This window comes from Canariomyces notabilis (genome assembly GCF_033297395.1).
Source record: "Canariomyces notabilis strain CBS 508.74 unplaced genomic scaffold N656scaffold_22, whole genome shotgun sequence".
NCBI classification, from domain to species: Eukaryota; Fungi; Ascomycota; class Sordariomycetes; order Sordariales; family Chaetomiaceae; genus Canariomyces; species Canariomyces notabilis.
This window is the reverse complement of record NW_027041844.1, coordinates 325,655-344,432: the sequence shown is the minus strand read 5'-3', so window position 1 is coordinate 344,432 and position 18,778 is coordinate 325,655. Positions and strand designations below refer to the sequence as shown.

Below are 18,778 nucleotides of genomic sequence, written 5' to 3'. Positions count from 1 at the left end.
GGCAAGGTATCCGATATCCGGTCGGGCTACCCCACTGTGGGGCTGTGAAGATGACGTGCTTGCCTTCGGGCCAGGGGTTACTCAATCCTATCCGTACTTGTATGTACATACAGTACACTACTGCTGAGTACTGACAGGTCTCCCTCGAACAGCTCGAAGACACCTTATAACCGTTGAACAAAGATCACCTCAACGCTGAGCAGTTTAGAGCCCTGACAGCACGAGGAAGAACAAGTTCAGTGCTTTCACAGTTGGGGACATTGGTGCTCGTCTGTTTCCTGCCTCAATTGCATGGAGACCGGCAATGGGCCCGAACAGCAGGTCATTATGGCAGAATAGAAACCGGCTAAACGCCTGCTGTGAGATCCATGAGAGGGAAGAACAGTACATTTTTAAGCCCTCTTTGTTTGGGTATTAGTCTATAAGGTCTTGCCAATATCAGCCGTGTCCAACGCCTGTAACACCCATCAATACAGTATTGTCGTATATGCGAGACCCGCGGGCCTTATGTATCCATAGACTTCCCAGAAACAGTGACCTGTTCTTCTTCCGCATCCTCTACATCCTCGTACCCGTCACTGGAGTCTTTGGACTGTCCATTGACAGTACTTTGCTCACGTGAGTGTATCTCGGCAAGAATCCGCCCGCTTCGGCGCCCAAAGAAATCCTCTGTCCTGATGCCTCTAACATGCTCTGGATTGACCGCAGACATGGATTTCCCGGATTCGCGGTGCTGGCGGAGATATTCTCTCATAGGAGCCATGGCCGCATCCCGGCATGCCTCCTTGATGTCACTGCCAGACATGCCGGCAGTGACCTTGGCGATGAAGTCGAGGTCGAAGTTCTCTGGGTCACGCTTTGTATCGCCAAGAATCAGTTGTAAGATGCGTCTCCGTTGTTCCTTCCCGGGCAACGGGACCGGGAATTTCTTTGGCATCCGTCTAAGGATAGCCTCGTCGATGTCGTTGATCCTGTTTGTAGCACCAAGCACGACGATCCTAGCGGGGACGCCGGCGGCGTTTGTAGATGTGAGGCCGTCCCACAGGGTCATGAACCTGAACAGTGTAAGAAAAAGCAGCGCAGCAGAGATAAATGGGTGTTTACTTACTCGGCCTTCACCATGCCACTCGCCTCGTGCTCTCCACTCCTCCGTGTCCCCAAGACGGCGTCGATCTCGTCAATGAAGATGATTGCGGGTTGAAGCTTGTGCGCCAAGGAGAATACGGCCCTGACAAGCTTGTTGGAGTCGCCATACCATTTTTCGGTCAGCGTAGAGATGTGGAGGTTGATGAACGAGGCGCCGCTCTCGTGAGCTAAGGCCTTGGCCAGCATTGTCTTGCCACAGCCTGGAGGTCCGTACAGCAGCACTCCTGATGGTGCTGCCAGCAGCGCCCCACCGTGTGAATACAAATGGGGCATCGTTAATGGGTAAATGACGGATTCCCGAAGCTCTTCGATGATGTCCTCGAGCCCGCCGATGTCATCGAAGCCAACGGGTATATCTTCGGGCGCCACGACTTCGAGCGCTACCTGGTTCTCATATTCGTTGAGAACCAAGTCTTGAGCCCGGGTCGTGTGCCGCGACCCATCCGTGCCATCGCCACTCTCGCCTTTTTCGACCTGTTTCCGCCGTATCCTCTGGAGGTTTGCCTGGGCCTTTAAGCTTGCTTGTTCGTGCTTTTCGCGTTCGGGATCGAGAAGCCTCGCGAGGTAAGGACCGACGAGATCTCTGATCAGAAAATAGGCAGATATCGTCTGAAGAATCTGTGAGCAGGAGACATCGCATGTACAGGGCATCGGCATGTACGTACGCCGGCAGCGACAACCAGTCCCGAGACTAGCTCTCTCATTCGTTTTTGATCGCTCATGTTGCTTTGCGCCGCGGCGCCTGGTCTCGCACGGCTGCAAGAACGAATCTCGGTGCTCTGATGACTTGCGACGTCTTCTCAAAACAGGATCGCATTCGAAAGTGGCACCCACGTCTGTTGGTTCTAAAAGGGTGTACCGAGGACGACGTGGCTATCGTTGCCGATAAGGTACCTTGATTCCCATGTGCTAGCGGAACCTGGTGGCTGAGAACCGAGCAAGGGTGGCGTGGCTATGCGCTTATACGATGCGAGGTTTGGCTTAGCTGCTTTCACCACGGTTATATACATAACAACATCAAGTACGAAGTACGAAGGTATCCGTATCACAACTCCCAGACTGCGTTTTAGCGTCAGGAAAAGGAGCTCCTCAGAGTCTATCAGCTGGCCTGTAGATTCGAATGAAACCGACGTTTTCAGGCATTGCATCAAGATACATGCTTCTCGATCTCGTCACGTATCATCAAGCTTTGTATCGTTCTAGATTTCACCACTCACTACGGTGTTCGTTACGTATATACGGAGTACGAAGTACATAATATGTAACGCTATGAAGACAGGGGTCGGTGCGCTGGGTAATGGTACATGGCAGCGTAAGTCGCGACAGGTGCGGGAGCTTAAGGCCCAATTCGCGTGGTTGCCCCTCCACGCTCAGTTTTGTTTGGTTACCTATCAGGACTGCTATGATGCTTTGGTCAATTGCGCATTCGAATTCTCAATCTTCATTCCTCAAGTTGTTTTTGCTGCGCATACCTAACATTACGCGAAGTGGTAATTTCAACAATAACACACCGTTTGTTTGGTTTTTGCCCTTTTAAGTTAACCAAATAGCTATCTCCACGTGAGCCGCATCGACCGGGGACCGTGTCTTGCTCGCTCCAATGTCGAAACCCAAGGTCCGTTCTCACATGTTGCAGCTGGTAGATTCGGACTCGGAGGACGACTTCGGAGGAAACACATTAAAAGTCGCGCGATCTGCTACTGCTCCTACAGCTTCTCAACAGTCCAAATCCACAAAGAAAAGTAACGTTAGCACCATGCCTCCGAAGAAGAGAGCCGCGGCCGGTCGCCAGGCTGCGAATAGGGTCACCAAGCCTGCCGTCAAGCCGTCTAGCACAAGACGCCGGTCCAATGACCGGATTGCTGCCGCTGCCGATGAATTGATCGCCGGTGATAGGACGGCGTCGGTGGAGAAGCCGAGCAACACGAAACCAGCGGGGAAAGGAGGACGCAAACGGGCCGCTGCTGTAGAGAAAGAGGAGGAGGATATCGCTATGGAAGATGCACCCGCTACTGCTGCTCCAGTCTCACCCGTTGCTAAACAGAAAGCTGCTCGTGGGCGTCCCAAGAAGATTGCGGTTGCCATTGCCACGCCCGAGCCGGCACCAAGCGGCCCACGGAGAGGAAGGAAACCAGGAAGCAAGAAAACAAAACCCGAAGCCGTCGAAGAGGAGGTGTCTGAGATCCCCGAAACACAACAGCCCGATGCTATGCAGAACGGTCTCGACGAAGACGATGATCATGATGACCTAGCAGATCCACCCGCTCCGCCATCTTCAGAGCGTGCGGAGACGGGTCGCAGCAACGCCCCGGTCCCACGCAGTGTATCTAAACGACGCGCAAGCATGCCATCTTCAGAGCCTGGCGACCCAGCTCTGCGTCGTCGACTAGGAGAGATAACCCAGAAATACGAGAGCCTCGAGCTTAGATACCGCGATCTAAAGGAGATAGCGGTGAAGGAAGCTGAGCGCAACTTTGACAGGCTCAGGAAGCAGTCCGAGGAGAAATCAAAACGCAAGTCCCCTTCCTCCCACCTCATCTCAACTCGTCCCCGTTATCCGTACTAACTTTCCCCCTGAATAAAGTGGCCGACCAGCTCATCGCAGCCCTCAAAGCCGAACTCGCCGCGCAGAGGGAAGCCTCCAAGGACTCGCAACGGCTACAAAAACAGCTCGAAGCCGCGGAATCCAAAGCGGCCACTCTCCAAACCAAGGTCAACGAGCTAACCGCTTCACTCGCCGATTCCAAATCCGAGATCAAGTCCCTCAACCTCAAACTGATCGCCGCGCGCAGCGCCGAGGCCACGGCCGCGGCAGCGGCAGCCGTCACCAAAGTCCCTGGGAGCGCCATGAAAGGGTCGGCAGCAACCGCCGCCCGCCTCGCGGCAGCAAGCACGTCCGAGGCCGTCCAGCAGGTGACGCTGGCCGCGCAGAAGAAGGAGGATCTCTACGGCGACCTGACGGGGCTGATTGTGCGGAGCGTCAAGCGCGAGGGTGGTGAGGACGTGTTTGATTGTATCCAGACTGGAAGGAACGGGAGTACGTTCTCTGTCCCCTTTTTTTCCCCCTCCCATCCTCACTTCATCTGCCTCCTTGAATCATTTTTAAACTGACGTCCACTCTTCGTATAGCGCTGCATTTCAAGCTTGCCATCGACGCCGACACCAGCGGAAGCAGTGGAGAAGCCCAGTGCCACTACACGCCGCAGCTCGATGTGAACCGGGACCGGGCGTTGATTGCTGTGCTTCCCGGGTTCTTGGTCGACGAGATCTCATTCCCGCAATCCCAAGCCGGGAAGTTCTACGCAAGGGTAATCAAGGCGCTGACTGACCAGGTGCAGCAGGGGGAATGAATAGGGATAGTATATAGGCTTAGGATGATGTGAGTGAAGGTGAAGGGTGAAAGGCGAAAGGTGAAAGTGTGAGTTTGGTAACCTGTACTATTATGTGTCTCTTGGAACTGTACTTTACATGTTTTCTGTAAGCCTAAGTACCTGAAGGTGCTTGTTTATTGGATGGCAGTGAGACGAGCTAGGTACCTAGAGTTATCACCGTTTGAGATATATCTGGCTCGACGGAAGCAGTTTGGTCAAGGGTATACCTATAGCATGGCAGAGTTCACGGGGAAGGCGGACTAGGCTCGAGAGGGCCCATATAAGGCTCGTTCCTTCCTCCCATATCTTCAAGGAAGCAAACCACACCAAGCACACTTGGCGTAGTGGTTAAGGCCACAGCCTTCTGTTTACCCTCAACCTTCCATACTACGGTCATGGCGGCGGAGAGTGCCCAGGAGGTCGCTCGTTCGAGCCCGCTAGCGGAGAGTACGAGTCTGGGTGTACTTCCTTTTTTGGTTTTTGGTTTTCCTTTTGGTTTTCTCCCGCCCCAGAGCTAGAGTGAATCGCTCCTGCCATGAATCTACTTTATCATTCTATGGCCTATGGCTTCATTGATAATTTCTTTCGGCGGTTTGAGGTTCAGGGCTAAATCATGCACAATGTGCCTAGTTGAAAGCGACATCTGGTATCTTCCCGGAAGAATATGTGATCTTGTTGATTACCCCCGTCTGCTCCCCTTTAAGTGGGAACACCTATTCCCATCCATACAGGTACATACAACACCATGGTCTATCTACAGGTTTATGAAGCATTATACAACTATGCCAGCCGGCGCCTCGCTTGTTGACCCTCCAAAGAAAATATTAACTCCGTCACCTGGCCATCCAGCCCTCTCATGCCCTCGACCCAGATACGATCCTACGCTTCAACCCCGTCTGTCCGTGACGAGGCTGCAAACAGAAAGGTTTTGACGTTACCCGCTCGCCTGGCTCGGTGACCGCGCAGCTGGGTCGTCACCGAACCGGGGAAGAAGACTGGCCATAACCCAGACCGAGAAGCCACGGCCCAGCCCCAGGTTCCTATTCGTGTTGGCGTAGACCAGCCAAAAACAGGCCCAGCCAGACGGTGTTCCGCAACCCGACGGCAAATATATAATCCTGAAGAGAAGAGAAAGTCCGAACGAAAACCAAAGGACATAGACATTACTGGCGGCCAGGCATTGCTCATATCATAGCCTCAATCCACAACAACCTGAAAAGCAAGCAGCAACTCCGCCATGCATACACCCTGGAAGACAACCAGATAAGTGAGACCACCGGATGGCCTCCCTCACCCCTTCTCCCAATGGCAACTGGCTAATCGAAGGACTTGGTTATCCAAGCACAAGGAGTTGCTTTCTATGCCACATACTTTCCGAAAATGGGCCCCGCAGCATTGAAACCGTCTGTCTGTGTCTCGCGGGTATCGAGAATTGCCAAAGGGCAAAAGGAACGAATAATATTGAAACAGAACCGGCCTGGTGAGCGTAGAGCCCAGGAAGGAAAACCAAATTGAAAGAGACGCTAATCCCTCGCTGATGCAAATGCAGAAAGTTACCATAAAACAAGGGCTCAAACAGGGAGCCCCGAAAACCATCGGGGGTATTGTGGTAAATGGTAGCAGTTGGTAAGAAGAGACCAGGCTCTTCTACTGTCTTTGAGGACAAGCAACGAGAAGGACAGACGCGGAGTGAAATGGGGCGCGTAGGATCCTCCCGGGGTAGTCGACATGAGCAGAAAGACCAACTGTTCCGCTCGGGAATATAAAGTAGGTAGGTATGTACTGTACATCGGTATCGACAAGGCGGGAGGCTGAAACGGACCGGTCTCTGATCCAGGGCTATGATGACGTCGTTCGAGGCTGAAGGCAGGCAAAACGGGCATGACGTTGAACAACGCAGGACTCATTTTTGCTCAGTCGGTATAAGTAATCGTCTTTGCCCTACAACGTGATTCGCACTAGGGACGAAGATCATGGTTCTTTGCGCCTTTTGCGATCCTCGACATTCCCGCTGTAGAGGTGACTCAATCCAGAGAGAGACCATGAATCAGATGTCGTGTGAAGGATGGCGAGCCAAAATGCCACCAGATTCACGAGGTAGTGCAGCGTGTAGGCGTACGAGACACCATACACGGCAGCGTAGAAGGCAATGCCGAACAGCAAGACACTGGTGACATGTTTGAAGCGGCTGCAGACCGGAGGTATCATGCTGCCTGTCGTCATGGTCTCCACGAGGACGATAAACGGCATAATGGAGAGGACGTTATGATGTGATGCGAAAGGCGTGAGCCAGTGGACCGCGAGGTTGTGGATCCAAACGACGAGCGTGGGCAAGTTGATTGGGAGAATCCAGAGCATGAGGATGAGAATCGAATGTGCATAATTGTAAAAGTTGGAGTTCGCGGTCGATCTCAATTCCGCAGCGATCTTCTGCGCCCGAGCCGTCGTTATCAGCTGTACCAAGCAAGCGACTAGGTACGCAAACTGATAGGGGATTAGAGTAGAGACAAGAAGCAACAGAATTGCGGTTGTTATCATGCGCCGCCGGGGTGACGAGGACAAGAATGTCGAAGGGGTTGATTTCCTTCGATCCTCATTGCGAATCCATCCAGGGCGGAAAGTCAACAAGCAGAACGCGGCGCTCAGCAAGTGAGTGAGAGCGAGGGCAGCGTAGTTGAGCACGATACAGACGCCGACACAGACTACGCCAATCAAAGGGATCAGGAATAAGAACAATGGGTCCTGAGTCCCAATCAAAAGGTCGTTCTGTTGGAAATCGACGGTTGAAAAGGTGCTGTTCTTCCAGTGCCAGAAGCTGGCGTTGCCTGCAGAAGTCGTATTCGCCTTGGAGAAGGTGAGGAGCGTCAGAGACGCAAGTACCAGCGGGATCGACTGCCTCAAGCACAGATCCAGGCTTTCAGAAAAGGGAATGAACACGCCGGTCGAGTCGTAGACGCGGAACTGCTTGCGCAGTACCAAGGCCACCACCAGCAACGGGAACGCCGCAAACACGGTGCGGTATCGCATATAGAGCTTGCCCAGACTGCCCAGGAAGTCGACGGTCAGCTCGACCTGCAGGCTGGAGTTGCATGTCGGGTCAGTCCAGAACTGGAAGCTTAGCCCCTCCTCCCCAGCCTTCCTGGTCAGGGGAGGGGGGACGTAGGGAGCGACGCCATGGAGGCTGACAGTTGCTTCCTGCACGTTGACAAAGTATTTGGACTCGTACGGTTCGGCCAAATACTGCCGTACCAATGGGGTGAAAAGCTCCGTCTTGCTACCGCAGCCCTGGTTGCTGATCTTTAGGTTGTACGCAAGCAAGCTTGACTGTAAGGACGGCACCTTGACTTCAGACATCATCGGCCGCACAGAACGGAGATGAAACTTCACGCCGAATGCGAGGAGACGTCGGAGGCTAACGTGCCGCGTTTGATGTGATTGCGAAAGGTCGCTGAACTCGGCGATTACGAAACCCGGAGTCATGGTCGTTGTCTTCTCCACCAGAGCCACAAATTGGTGCTCGGCAATGTCCTCGACCGCGTACTCTAGAAACGAAAAGGGCGCAATCTCCTTCTCCCCGTCAGTGAAGAAGGGATGCCGAGTTGACCGGGTCGACGCTGGAAGCGATACAACATCCGGGGCGGCAGATCTGCAAGCCAGTCGCGTCGTACCGGTACTTCCCTTGGAAAGATCGATTTGGCTTGGAAAGCCAGGCCCAGACTGGGTGAGCTGGCTGGGAATCACGCTGCAAAACATAACTTCGAGCTTCCCATTCTCCCCTGGCTGGTCGACTTTCACATCCGTTAGAAGAGTGAAGCGCTTCATCTCTGGGGATCCGGGAGGAGGAATCGGTAAAAGATGGGCGCGGACCCTGCCCGCTGCGCCCAAGCCTCGCAGAACCAAGCGCTCCCCCTGAGCAATGATTGAGTCTGAATTATCGTCCACGGTGAGCAAGGTCGTTGCGTCCGAGCGCGGCGCGATCTTTTCGGCGACAGACTCCATGCCGGTCAAGAATCGCTTCTTGAAAACCCTCATTCGTTCTGCCCTTGGCTTTGTCTGCGTCGCCCTGTTGACGTCAACCACATCATAGATGGTGTGCGCAATCACTTTCCGGAACTGGTCGCACCAAAGGATCGCCTGGTGGTCCATGCTTGTCCATACGCTGGGGATTGTTGAAGTGAAAACGGTAAAACCGTGGGTATCCGGGACCAGAGACTCGACGCTCGCGTAGTCGGACGGAACGACAGTATCTAGCCCGCCGCCCGCAATTGACACCAAAGTGACATGCCACAAAGGATTATCGTTGGCCCATTGCTGTGAGTAGGCATGTCTCCAGTAATCGTTGATATCCTGGTATGTCTTGACAATTTGGCTGTCAAATGATACTGGGGGACGAGCATGAGGAGCAGACATGGTGATGATGGTATTGATCGAATTTGTCTGATAGTTGGGCATGACCAACATTGTCCTGGCGACGATGCCCCCCATTGAATGGCCCAGCACTATCACTGAAGTCGGGTCGGGAAGATCCGGATCCCGGTCCGAGACTCGCGGGTCAAGATACAGAGACAAGATGTATCGTATCGCCTCGTTGAGATATTCGGCCTGATCGAGCAGTGTCTGACCGTGGAAGGCGGTAATATCCTCGTTGAAATCGACTGTAAAGAAGTCCAAGCTTCGTGCGCCAGCTCTAAGAGCATTCTCGTCGTGCTGCAAGACATCGTGGAAGTAATTGGCTGCTTCTGCCGCTATAGGCCGAACTTGCTTATAGCTCCCGGCATTGCCAGGGATGAAAAGGACAGGGACGCCTCGGATCTAGAGTGCCCAAGTTAGCGGGCGATATCCAAGTCGAACTGTCAAATTTGCACAAACCCTTGTATCACGGTCGATCCCTTGCTCGCGATAGAGGTACAGGGAGTATTTGCTGGCCAAGCGCGTGTGTTCGGTATCGAAATCGGTGAGCTTCGCGTACGACGGGCGCATGTAGGACATGCGACAGCCCTTGGGGTCAATTTGCCGTGTCACCGAAGAGTGGAGGACGGCAAGTAAAATCCCTATGCCGGTGATGGATGCGACAAGCGAGAGAAGGCTGATTGCCCACGGGTTCCGCCATGTCGAGCGTCGGGCGACGAACTTTGACTCGGGTACATTGTCCATCTCTTTCGCCCGCACTCCATTCGAGGTCGGGATGAAGCCTAACGGAGGAGATGGCGGCGCGCGGGCAGGCGATGCTGGTTTCTCTACCGTCCCATTCCGGGCGTCTGATGGCCTCCAATTGATGGTTCCGGACCGTCGGCTTATCGAAAAGGAAGGTCTCTGGTCAGCGCTTTGTTGGCGATCAAGGTTGGCCACGGGCGTTTGCTGCGGCTGCGGCTGCGGCTGCGCCGATGGCTTGGGCTCTCTGGCCTTGGAGTTGGGGGAATTGACATGAGGAGCCTCGACAGGAGAAGTATCACCGTCCTCTGAGGATCCCAGCGATTGCCTCCTCATCCCAGCAGGGCCGGCGGCAGACAACTCCTGTCCGGAGTGGCACGATGCGCTTGTTGTTCGTGTCGGGATGGCCAAACGAGTGGACTGCAGAAGATGCGCGGCAACGACGCCTTTGACATGGGCCGATGCTGCCGTTCTGCCTGTTCGATTGGTGATCCAAAGGAAAGCTGCCAGGTTCCTGCATTTACCGGAGCGAGCCTTGTCATGCCCCCAAGCTTTCCCACGCAGCGGGTCGCGACCCTTTCATAACAAGACAAAACCTGGCCGGCCTGGCAGAAAAAGTGAGCTTTCCAAAAGTGCGATCCAGATTCCCAGTTGCTGGCTGCAGGCGCTGCAGCACTGCAGCCCGCTATTGGCCAAGACCAAGCTTTGGAAACAAGTGCCTAGGCTAGCCTGGCTCGCCTGGGAACGGGCCGAGTTGATTCGATGCAGGAGATGCAGTGGCTCCAATGGGGTAGCAGCGAAACTGGACCTAGCGGATACGTACGATAAGGTATGTACTGAGAGTAGAGTAAGGTACTGTACCGCAGTCGGCGCAGTGTAGTCCACCTTCGTAGTGTACTGTACGATTGCTGTCGAGGGTGGATTTTCAATCGTACCTTGGTGCGCGGTGCTGGATCCAGAATGTCATCCCTTCTTTTGTTTTGCCCCTTCTTGCGTAATGCGCTTGCGCGGCTATGAAACGAGCAGATCGCAACTTGAAGTGGCTCCAATGGCGAGGACTCTCCGGCGGTACCTGGTACGGTAACGTTACCGTACCGCTGTGCAAAACGAGGGGAGCTTCAGATTGGATTGAGATTCAATTTTGGAATGGCGCAGAAGACGTTGCAGCGAATGGAAATCGGATTACAGTGACTGCTTCAGCGAGTGACGTCGTCCCAACGAGTGATGGCCCACGCGAGGTAGGAACAACATAGGTAGGTCGGAAGATTTCGAACAAAAAGGAATGCAACTTCGTCTGGAGAGCAACGAGGGGTATAAAGCTTCGTATCGTGAGACTAGGCGGTTGGGAATCTAACTGTAACTTGAAAGCGGGCTGCGGGCAAACGGGATCTGGTCGTCAGCCTTCTTTGGTGGGTAATGCGCTGCAACCCGTCACCAAAGGCCTATTCTGTGTGATTGATGCATGGAAGTTGATGCAATACGCCGTCAGCTGAGCGGAGACGGGATGTTGGCGCTGGCTCTCAACCATTACCGGTACACTACGAATATCGTATGGACATGAAGTGTAGAGTGGGCTACACATGAAATCGCTGCGTGTGATTCCCAGGGCAGCTCTTCCAACCTGAATCCGGCCAGGCGTGTCAACCATGGCTCTTTACCTTCTCCCGGTTTACCGAGTGAGCGTCGGCTCCCCTCTCTCTTCGCCCGTTCGGGAACAGGCCTACTTCGTACCGAAGCAGATTGTGAAAGCCCCCGAACCGACGTTCGTCTGACAAGATGCATCCATCCAACTCTACTGCATTACTGCATCTGATGATGCCGCTTTGTCCATAGGGAGTGTGGAAGCTGTGTAACTCCATGACTGTGGGACGACAACGGCCATCGTACCGGTATGACTTGTCTGCTATATTATGTAGTATGTAGTAGGGCACTTCGTACTACAGTACTTGGTAGAGTATCGGATATCATGGTTGATGCCAGTGTACGGCTAGGTAATGGAGGTAGTCCGTAGATGTCTCTTTTACATCAGAAGCCCCTGGATTGGGATATCGTTGACTTATGGTATTTATTTGATAACGATCATCGTCCGTGATACCTACGTACCACAATACCCGCCACCGGGCCGGACATGGTAAAATCGTTGCTAGCTTCGTTGGATGGCGTTTGGCTTTGTGCTCCACCGTGTCTCGCCCTGGTCGGATTGTCGGGTGAATCTGGCCGATGCAACGTGCTGGCCGCCGAGCCAAGGATAACTCGGGAGGTACGTCATTGGCACTGGGTGCGGTGCATCTTGTCTTCCAAACCTTGGCAACCTTTTTCAACACTTGGCAATCCCAGGCTTCTCACACATGTCGCTGCAAACATGCTCAATCGATAATTCATTGCGGGAGGTCAACTCGAATCCATGGGACTCTCTCTTTGCGATTCGTCCCTTGTTGGGCGGGCTGGGCAATGTGCCTGCATTTGGACGGCGGTTTGACTGAAGGGCGCGGTCCAACAACGGCGGGACCCCTCCTGCAAGAGATTAGAGGTAGGTTCTGCATTCTCGTGCCTTGTAGCTGGAGTGGAAGGTATTTCCATGCTCCAAAGTACTGAGGTGCCGTGAGCCAGGCCATTGAGAACTGAAATCCCCTGAGCCAGAGAAAGCTTGGAGCTGCGGCCTGTAGGCGGGTGAGTGAAGATGTCCGTTACCTACGGGATGCGACTGCTCGTTGCAATCAAATACGATGTAATTTCACGGCGATACCTTATCAGGGAGAATGGTGTGCACTCGACAAGGGCACTTTATACCACGGATACCTTATCGTTATGTAATTCCTTCTGGCATTCAGAATTTCAGATGACGCGACGCGTCAGGATCGCCAATTGACGAAGCCCAGTTAACACCGCCTTGCACCGTCCGAGGGCCGCAAGGGAGACTGACCGGTGCACCACGATGGTAATGGGGAGCTTCGGTTCTAGACGATAGGAATAATGGCTTCGAATGCCACAATCAAGGCCATTGAGTCCAGCGCTGTGCACCAGATCCAGTCGGGCCAGGTCATCGTTGACCTCTGCTCCGTGGCAAAAGAGCTCGTCGAAAACAGCGTCGATGCCGGAGCAACCGCAATCGGTAGGAACGGGGATGTGCGCCATGACAGCCGGATTGTGTGCTGACCATGGCTTGTGTGCACCAAAACAGAAGTTCGCTTCAAGAATCAGGGCCTCGACTCGATCGAAGTGCAAGACAACGGCTCTGGGATTGCACCCCACAACTACGAGTCCATTGCCTTGAAACACTACACATCCAAGCTCTCCAGCTACGATGACCTCTCGACGCTGCATACCTTTGGCTTCAGAGGCGAGGCCTTGTCGTCGCTCTGTGCCCTGTCGCGCTTCTCGGTTGTGACTTGCACCCAAGCCGAGGTGCCACGAGCAACACGGATCGAGTTCGAGACGTCTGGGAGACTTAAGAGCACCAGCGTTGTCTCAGGACAGAGAGGCACGACCGTCATCGTCGAGGACCTGTTCCGCAATCTGCCCGTCCGCCGTCGCGAGCTTGAGCGAAACATCAAGCGAGAATGGGGCAAAGTGATTAGTTTGCTCGGCCAGTATGCATGTGTGCAGACGGGCGTCAAGTTCACCGTCTCGCAGCAGCCCACCAAGGGCAAGCGGATGATTATGTTCTCGACCAGGGGAAACCCGACGACGCGCGAGAACATTATCAATGTGTTTGGTGTAAAAACCATGAACGCATTGATCACCATGGACCTCAAACTGGAATTGATACCCTCCACCGGACCTCTTAATAAGGGGAAGGCACGGGCAGACGGCAGTGCTGCCGAGGTTCGCATCCTCGGACACATATCCCGACCAGCTCACGGTGAGGGCCGGCAGACTCCAGACAGACAAATGTTCTACGTCAATGGGAGGCCCTGTGCCCTGCCTCAGTTTGCCAAGGTATTCAACGAGGTGTATCGATCTTACAATGCTTCCCAGTCTCCGTTCATCTTTGCCGACATCCAGCTCGACACACATCTCTACGATGTCAACGTCAGCCCGGACAAGCGAACGATTTTACTGCATGACCAGGGACAGATGCTTGATAACCTGAGGGACGCTTTGATTGAACTCTTTGAAACTCAGGATGTAACAATCCCAATGTCCCACACTCAAGTCCCGAAGCAACCTCCGTCCAAGTCGCCCGTAGCCACCCATTCAGATACGCCCATCTCGGTCAAGGCCAAGGGTAGCAGGATTGACGCTGTGGAGACACAGCACAACCCCGAAAGGAGCGACGGTGAAAGTGGCCTTGATGTTGCCAGCGAGCATCAAGAAGACCATGAGATGCCAAGTACTAAGAGGAAAGCGCAAACCGGTAGAGCTAGCTTGGCACCGTCAAGGGCCCAAACTTCTACATTATTATCCCGTTGGATTCGGAGGGACACGGATGCTAGTACCTCTCCCAAGACCGAGAGCTCTAACATACAGAAATCAACAGAGACTACCTCAGCATTGGAGTTGCCAGCTATTTCGGCGTCTGAAGGGAAGGACAGTTCGCAAGAAGATAATGTGATCGAAGAGCAAGAATCCTCGAAAGAGGATGAGGACGCAGACGAACACGACAAGCCGGGAATCCGTGCGGAGGACCTTGGTACGCGGTTTTCAAAAGCGCAGACCGAAACAGAAGAGGTCCCGGAGGACACAGAGACTGGGCATATTAGCTACAGCATGCCGGTAGAAACGGATGAACCTGAGCCCCCGGTTCAAGCCATTGTTCCCCCATCCCAACCGCCAGCGCCGCGGTCCATCATCCCAGGTACTACCCGGCCTTTCAAACGCTCTAGCCAAGAGGTAGCGACCATCACCATTGGCGATCACACGGTTACAAGTATCATTGGAACCGCCAGCAAGCGGCCAAGAGTGGGTGAGGCATCCAACACTGCCAAACCGAAGGTGGCCGGCAGAGCAGGGCAGCAAAATGCACCTTTGCCATCTTTTGGCGGACGCCTCTCTCAGCTTTTCTCGGCGTCGGCGCGTCCTGAGGAAGGGCATGCAGAGAGCATTACCCTGACAGCTAGGGATGCTGGGACGGAGGATATAGAGTCGATCGCAGAGGAAGATGATGCAGACGAGGATGCCATGTTTGTATCTCCGGCGGATGATGGAGGGGTCGGTCATGACGAGGAGGATGGTGACGATGGAGGTAGTGAGGATGAGGATTTTGACGGGGACCGAAATTCTGGAACCCAACTACCGACTGCAAGACTGTCCGAGGTTCCAGAAGCCGCGAGCGAAGTTGATAGCCCCTTAGAGCCGACCGAGCTCTCTCCATCCTACCAGGGGGACAGCCTTGAAGATGATGAGACATACCTTGATGAGGATGAAAAGAAAGCCCAGGAAGACGAAAAGGTTCAGGGAATGATAGACGCAGCCGAGGCGGCTGCGAGGGAACTGACGGAAGAAGGCGAAAAGCGCTCAAAACTGTTCCTCAAGGGGCGATCAAAGCGAAAAGAAATGACTCTCAATCTCATGCAGCAAGTCTCGACGAGCCGAGATGAAATACAGCAGCGGATTGCTGCGCTCGAAGATTCGCTGCCACGAGGGCAGTCCAAGACTCCGATAGACAGGGACTCTGACGACCTGGAAGCAGTCGATGCCGAAGAGAAGCTCTCCCTGAAGATCTCCAAATCGGACTTTGCGAAGATGAGAATTGTTGGCCAATTCAACCTGGGCTTCATCCTCGCCGTCCGCGAGGCCGCAGTCTCCACGTCACAAGCCGCTGCGGCTGATGGCAACGTCGGCGATGACGACGACGAGCTCTTCATAATCGATCAACACGCATCTGACGAAAAGTATAATTTTGAACGTCTCCAGGCGACGACAACAGTCCAATCCCAGCGTCTTGTGCAGCCCAAAACACTAGAGCTGACAGCCCTTGAGGAAGAAATCCTGCTCGAACACTTGCCCGCCCTGGAGCGCAACGGCTTCCTGGTCCGCGTCGACACGTCGGGCGCCCAGCCCGTCGGATCCCGGTGCCAGCTGCTGAGCTTGCCGCTGAGCAGGGAGACCACTTTCTCCCTGTCGGACCTGGAGGAGCTCATCTTTTTGCTCGCTGAAAACCCGACGTCGAGCGCGACCACGATCCCGCGGCCGTCCAAAGTGCGCAAGATGTTCGCCATGCGCGCGTGCAGGAGCAGCATCATGATTGGCAAGGCGCTCTCGCGGCGGCAGATGGAGAAGGTGGTGCGCCACATGGGGGAGATGGAGAAGCCGTGGAATTGTCCGCACGGCAGGCCGACCATGAGGCACCTCTGCGGCCTGGGCGGGGTTTGGGGGGACAGGCTGTGGACGGAGGGTGAGCATCGAGAGGAGGGGGTGGACTGGGCTGCGTGGGTTCAGGAGAAGAGAGGGGGTGATTAGGGGGTTTGGGGGGAGGGGAGGGGAAGGGGGGGTGGCGGGTTAAGAGGTGGGCTAGGTATATAATTGCTGCGCTTACGAGGTTGCTTGTTTCACTGAGCCTATGATGGCTACATATACCCGATGAATGAGTCTATTTTCTGGATACCTTCAGCTGTGTGATATCAACAGACATTGGATAACTAACATAACCCTGATGATGATCCACCTACAAACCCTTGAATCCCATACTCTTACAATAATGCCCATCCATCGATTCATTGCTTTTCCGTTCGCCTGGTAAATGACCCATCTCCCAAACATTCCCAAACAGAACAGAAACCCAATACATACAAAACACCGCAAAACATTATCCCATTCCCATCCGTTCTTCACCTTCGTTCCCTCATCATCATCTATCTCATCACCGACCAAATCACAGCCAGTCAGTCACTACCTAGTCAAATCACTGAAATGTATATCCGCCCACCCCAACCCTCCCCTCCTCAGCCAACTTGCCACTAACCCCCCTGTACCTGCCCCCATTTCCGTACATACCACCTCCCAGATCGTTCCCTGACGAGACTTGCCTGCCATTTCCATTTCCATTTGCATTTCCACTGCCAACCATGATGGGCGGGGTGCCGGGCTTGAGCTCGCCGTAGGGCTTGGCGTAAAAGGAAAAGTCTGCGTCGGGTTGGATTGAGCTGTCCCTGTTTCTGTATGCTGTTGTCTTTTTCTCGTCGGTGATGTCCCCTGTGGCGGTGGCGTGGTCATCGTCAGGGTGGAGGCTGCGGCGGAGTACGGAATCGCGCAGGCGGCTGAACGGGGTGCGAGGGCGTTTTGTTGGTGACGGGGCGGTTGCGGGTTGGGTACTACTCGTAGATGAAGGAGGGGAGGTGGGTGGTGAAAGGGTGGGATTTGACCGCAGCGGGTTGGGATGGTGGTGATGGTCTTCCTCTTGTTCTTGCGAGGAGGAGGCGGTGTAGTGATTCCCGCGTCCTTCACCCTCAGAGTCGGAACCAGAGAGGTCGAGGTCTTGTCTTCTAAACGACTCGTACGCGCTGTGCCGGTTCGTTGCACGATTCTGATTATTCATGGCCCGCTTGCGCTGCTGGGTCCGGTTGATGAGCGATTCGGAGGCGTACCACGTCTCGGTGAACTTGGCGGAACGGGGCTGGGCGGTGGGGGACGCGGGAGCGGTGGGTTCTGCGCGGTACGAGGGCACGGTGCCAGTGCTGGGCCGGCTGGAATACACGGAGCTTGGGCGGGAGCTGATATCCGTCTCACCCGGTGGGACACCTATGTACGAGCCGCGCTGCGATGATGCGGGAGGGGCGGACATGCGCTTCAGGTTCAGATCTGACGCGCTGGCGGCCGAGCTGCGGTTGCTAGGGGTTATCTGGTACTGCCGGCTGGGCAGGTCGACGCGGGAGTCGCGGGTGCCGATGGAAGTCTGCGAGCCCTGCCGCGTGTGCATAAAGGGAATCGATGGCGGGCGGGACAGATCGTCGTACGACTGGCTGTCGGGGCGCTTTTCGTTGTCCGAGTAGGTTGACGTGGTTACGACCGACGACTTGTTCCTCTTGTGCACGCGCGAGGTGAGGTTGGCTTCCAGGGGGTTCATGTCCGGCGGCATGCGTGAGATGCGGCGGAACATGAAGCCGAGCCAGAGAGAGATGGCCAAGGAGAGGACATGCAGACCCCCCGCGCCAATGAGGCCATAGTAAACAGCAGGCGCCATGTACTTGACGATGTTGGGGTTCTCGGGGGGCTGGGCGGTCCATCCGGCCATTCTGTCCCGTGTGGTCAGGGCGCCGTATGCATACAGCGGCAGCACGCAGAGGTCAGAAACGGCAGAGAAGAGCTGGTAAGCGGCCGAAGAGCCGGGCGTCCGCGCACCGGCCGGCCGTGCGTGGTGGAAGATGCTGTACAGACAGTGGAGTATCACGACGCCCAGCTAAGTTGGCAGTCCCAGTCAGTATCGTGACATGACGTAGAGGCGCTTGATGAAGAGAACTTACCGTAGCACCCATAACCCAGCCGATCAGCCCCGACATGCTCATTACGACAACGAGGCCGACAGCGCCGACTACCTCGGGGATCCTAAGGAGAAGTTGAACAGTCCTCATGCCCTTGATCCACCCCTTGGTCCGGCGGCCAAGTGGCCTGTACCTGGATCGCCCTGTGGGCACTGCATGGGCGCTAGTCTCAATGGTTAGACATTGACATCATGGATCGAAAGCAACAATGCTAGAGTGGGATGCATTCTCATACTCGGGATGGCGGTTGAAGGAGACCAGCGGGCCTTTTGGCTTGGGCTTTGGTTTTTTGGCCTCGTAGCTGGCTCTGGTGACAGCCTTTGGATCGAATGGCTTGGTCGGAAATCGCTCGTCGTCCTTCATGACGGGCTCGTACATGAACGGCTGCTTGGAGCCCCCCATTGTGGCAACGGGCACTCAATGCGCTCCCGCTCTGCGCTTTCTGAATTGCTTTGGGGATATTGAAGTTCTGTGGAATTTGATGACGGCAACTGCACTGCGCTCAGCTGAGGCAGTCAGACGTCTTTGGCCAATTCAGCTGCGCCGACTTGGATTGCCAACCAAACATCCAACGTGGTTGACTGGGCAACCGGGAGCAAGGGTTGAATGTGCGCCTCTGCCAGAGCCCACTGACGGGCAGCCAGGGTGCCCCACCAAAATGCTCCGGTGTCAGCGCCGACAGCGGGAACA

At 54.8% G+C, this 18,778-nt stretch overlaps 7 protein-coding genes across 7 annotated transcripts; 3 read left to right on the top strand and 4 right to left on the bottom strand.

The window, feature by feature from the left end:
* Positions 1–160: 160 nt before the first annotated feature.
* N656DRAFT_736916 (membrane-spanning ATPase-like protein) lies at positions 161–2,060 on the bottom strand. Its single transcript, XM_064812735.1, has 3 exons — positions 1,812–2,060; positions 1,109–1,755; positions 161–1,055 (listed from the first exon to the last, which is right to left on the bottom strand). The coding sequence occupies exons 1-3, from the start codon at positions 1,866–1,868 to the stop codon at positions 506–508; spliced, it is 1,254 nt and encodes a 417-aa protein (XP_064667522.1). The 5' UTR covers positions 1,869–2,060; the 3' UTR covers positions 161–505.
* A 686-nt stretch (positions 2,061–2,746) lies between these two features.
* N656DRAFT_714808 (uncharacterized protein) lies at positions 2,747–4,496 on the top strand (the record flags this gene model as incomplete). Its single annotated transcript, XM_064812004.1, has 3 exons — positions 2,747–3,692; positions 3,731–4,183; positions 4,276–4,496. 3 exons carry the CDS (start codon positions 2,747–2,749, stop codon positions 4,494–4,496), a joined length of 1,620 nt encoding a protein of 539 aa, XP_064667521.1.
* A 1,079-nt stretch (positions 4,497–5,575) lies between these two features.
* Positions 5,576–6,300, bottom strand: N656DRAFT_310864 (uncharacterized protein). Its single transcript, XM_064809199.1, has 2 exons — positions 5,889–6,300; positions 5,576–5,833 (listed from the first exon to the last, which is right to left on the bottom strand). Exons 1-2 carry the CDS (start codon positions 6,111–6,113, stop codon positions 5,702–5,704), a joined length of 357 nt encoding a protein of 118 aa, XP_064667520.1. The 5' UTR covers positions 6,114–6,300; the 3' UTR covers positions 5,576–5,701.
* Positions 6,301–6,488: 188 nt separating this feature from the next.
* Positions 6,489–10,004, bottom strand: N656DRAFT_770637 (GPI inositol-deacylase; the record flags this gene model as incomplete). Its single annotated transcript, XM_064813790.1, has 2 exons — positions 6,489–9,329; positions 9,387–10,004. The coding sequence occupies 2 exons, from the start codon at positions 10,002–10,004 to the stop codon at positions 6,489–6,491; spliced, it is 3,459 nt and encodes a 1,152-aa protein (XP_064667519.1).
* Positions 10,005–11,669: 1,665 nt separating this feature from the next.
* On the top strand, positions 11,670–12,383 carry N656DRAFT_310773 (uncharacterized protein). Its single transcript, XM_064809198.1, has one exon. It carries the CDS (start codon positions 11,889–11,891, stop codon positions 12,261–12,263), a length of 375 nt encoding a protein of 124 aa, XP_064667518.1. The 5' UTR covers positions 11,670–11,888; the 3' UTR covers positions 12,264–12,383.
* A 258-nt stretch (positions 12,384–12,641) lies between these two features.
* On the top strand, positions 12,642–16,070 carry N656DRAFT_715109 (uncharacterized protein; the record flags this gene model as incomplete). Its single annotated transcript, XM_064812028.1, has 2 exons — positions 12,642–12,780; positions 12,850–16,070. 2 exons carry the CDS (start codon positions 12,642–12,644, stop codon positions 16,068–16,070), a joined length of 3,360 nt encoding a protein of 1,119 aa, XP_064667517.1.
* A 113-nt stretch (positions 16,071–16,183) lies between these two features.
* On the bottom strand, positions 16,184–18,677 carry N656DRAFT_736904 (uncharacterized protein). The gene is made up of 3 exons (XM_064812734.1): positions 18,324–18,677; positions 18,071–18,251; positions 16,184–18,006 (listed from the first exon to the last, which is right to left on the bottom strand). The coding sequence occupies exons 1-3, from the start codon at positions 18,488–18,490 to the stop codon at positions 16,513–16,515; spliced, it is 1,842 nt and encodes a 613-aa protein (XP_064667516.1). The 5' UTR covers positions 18,491–18,677; the 3' UTR covers positions 16,184–16,512.
* Between the last annotated feature and the right edge of the window lie 101 nt (positions 18,678–18,778).

Excerpts from the sequence above, each read along its gene's own strand:
- N656DRAFT_736916 (XM_064812735.1), bottom strand. The coding sequence starts at position 1,868 with ATGAGCGATCAAAAACGAATGAGAGAGCTAGTCTCGGGACTGGTTGTC. Across the intron at positions 1,756-1,811 it reads GACTGGTTGTCGCTGCCGGC|ACGATATCTGCCTATTTTCT; the intron begins GTACGTACATGC and ends CAGATTCTTCAG. Across the intron at positions 1,056-1,108 it reads AGTGGCATGGTGAAGGCCGA|GTTCATGACCCTGTGGGACG; the intron begins GTAAGTAAACAC and ends TACACTGTTCAG.
- N656DRAFT_310864 (XM_064809199.1), bottom strand. The coding sequence starts at position 6,113 with ATGGTTTTCGGGGCTCCCTGTTTGAGCCCTTGTTTTATGGTAACTTTC. Across the intron at positions 5,834-5,888 it reads GCGGGGCCCATTTTCGGAAA|CCAGTTGCCATTGGGAGAAG; the intron begins GTATGTGGCATA and ends TCCTTCGATTAG.
- N656DRAFT_310773 (XM_064809198.1), top strand. The coding sequence starts at position 11,889 with ATGCAACGTGCTGGCCGCCGAGCCAAGGATAACTCGGGAGGTACGTCA.
- N656DRAFT_736904 (XM_064812734.1), bottom strand. The coding sequence starts at position 18,490 with ATGGGGGGCTCCAAGCAGCCGTTCATGTACGAGCCCGTCATGAAGGAC. Across the intron at positions 18,252-18,323 it reads TCCTTCAACCGCCATCCCGA|CGCCCATGCAGTGCCCACAG; the intron begins GTATGAGAATGC and ends CATTGAGACTAG. Across the intron at positions 18,007-18,070 it reads GCTGGGTTATGGGTGCTACG|CTGGGCGTCGTGATACTCCA; the intron begins GTAAGTTCTCTT and ends CTGCCAACTTAG.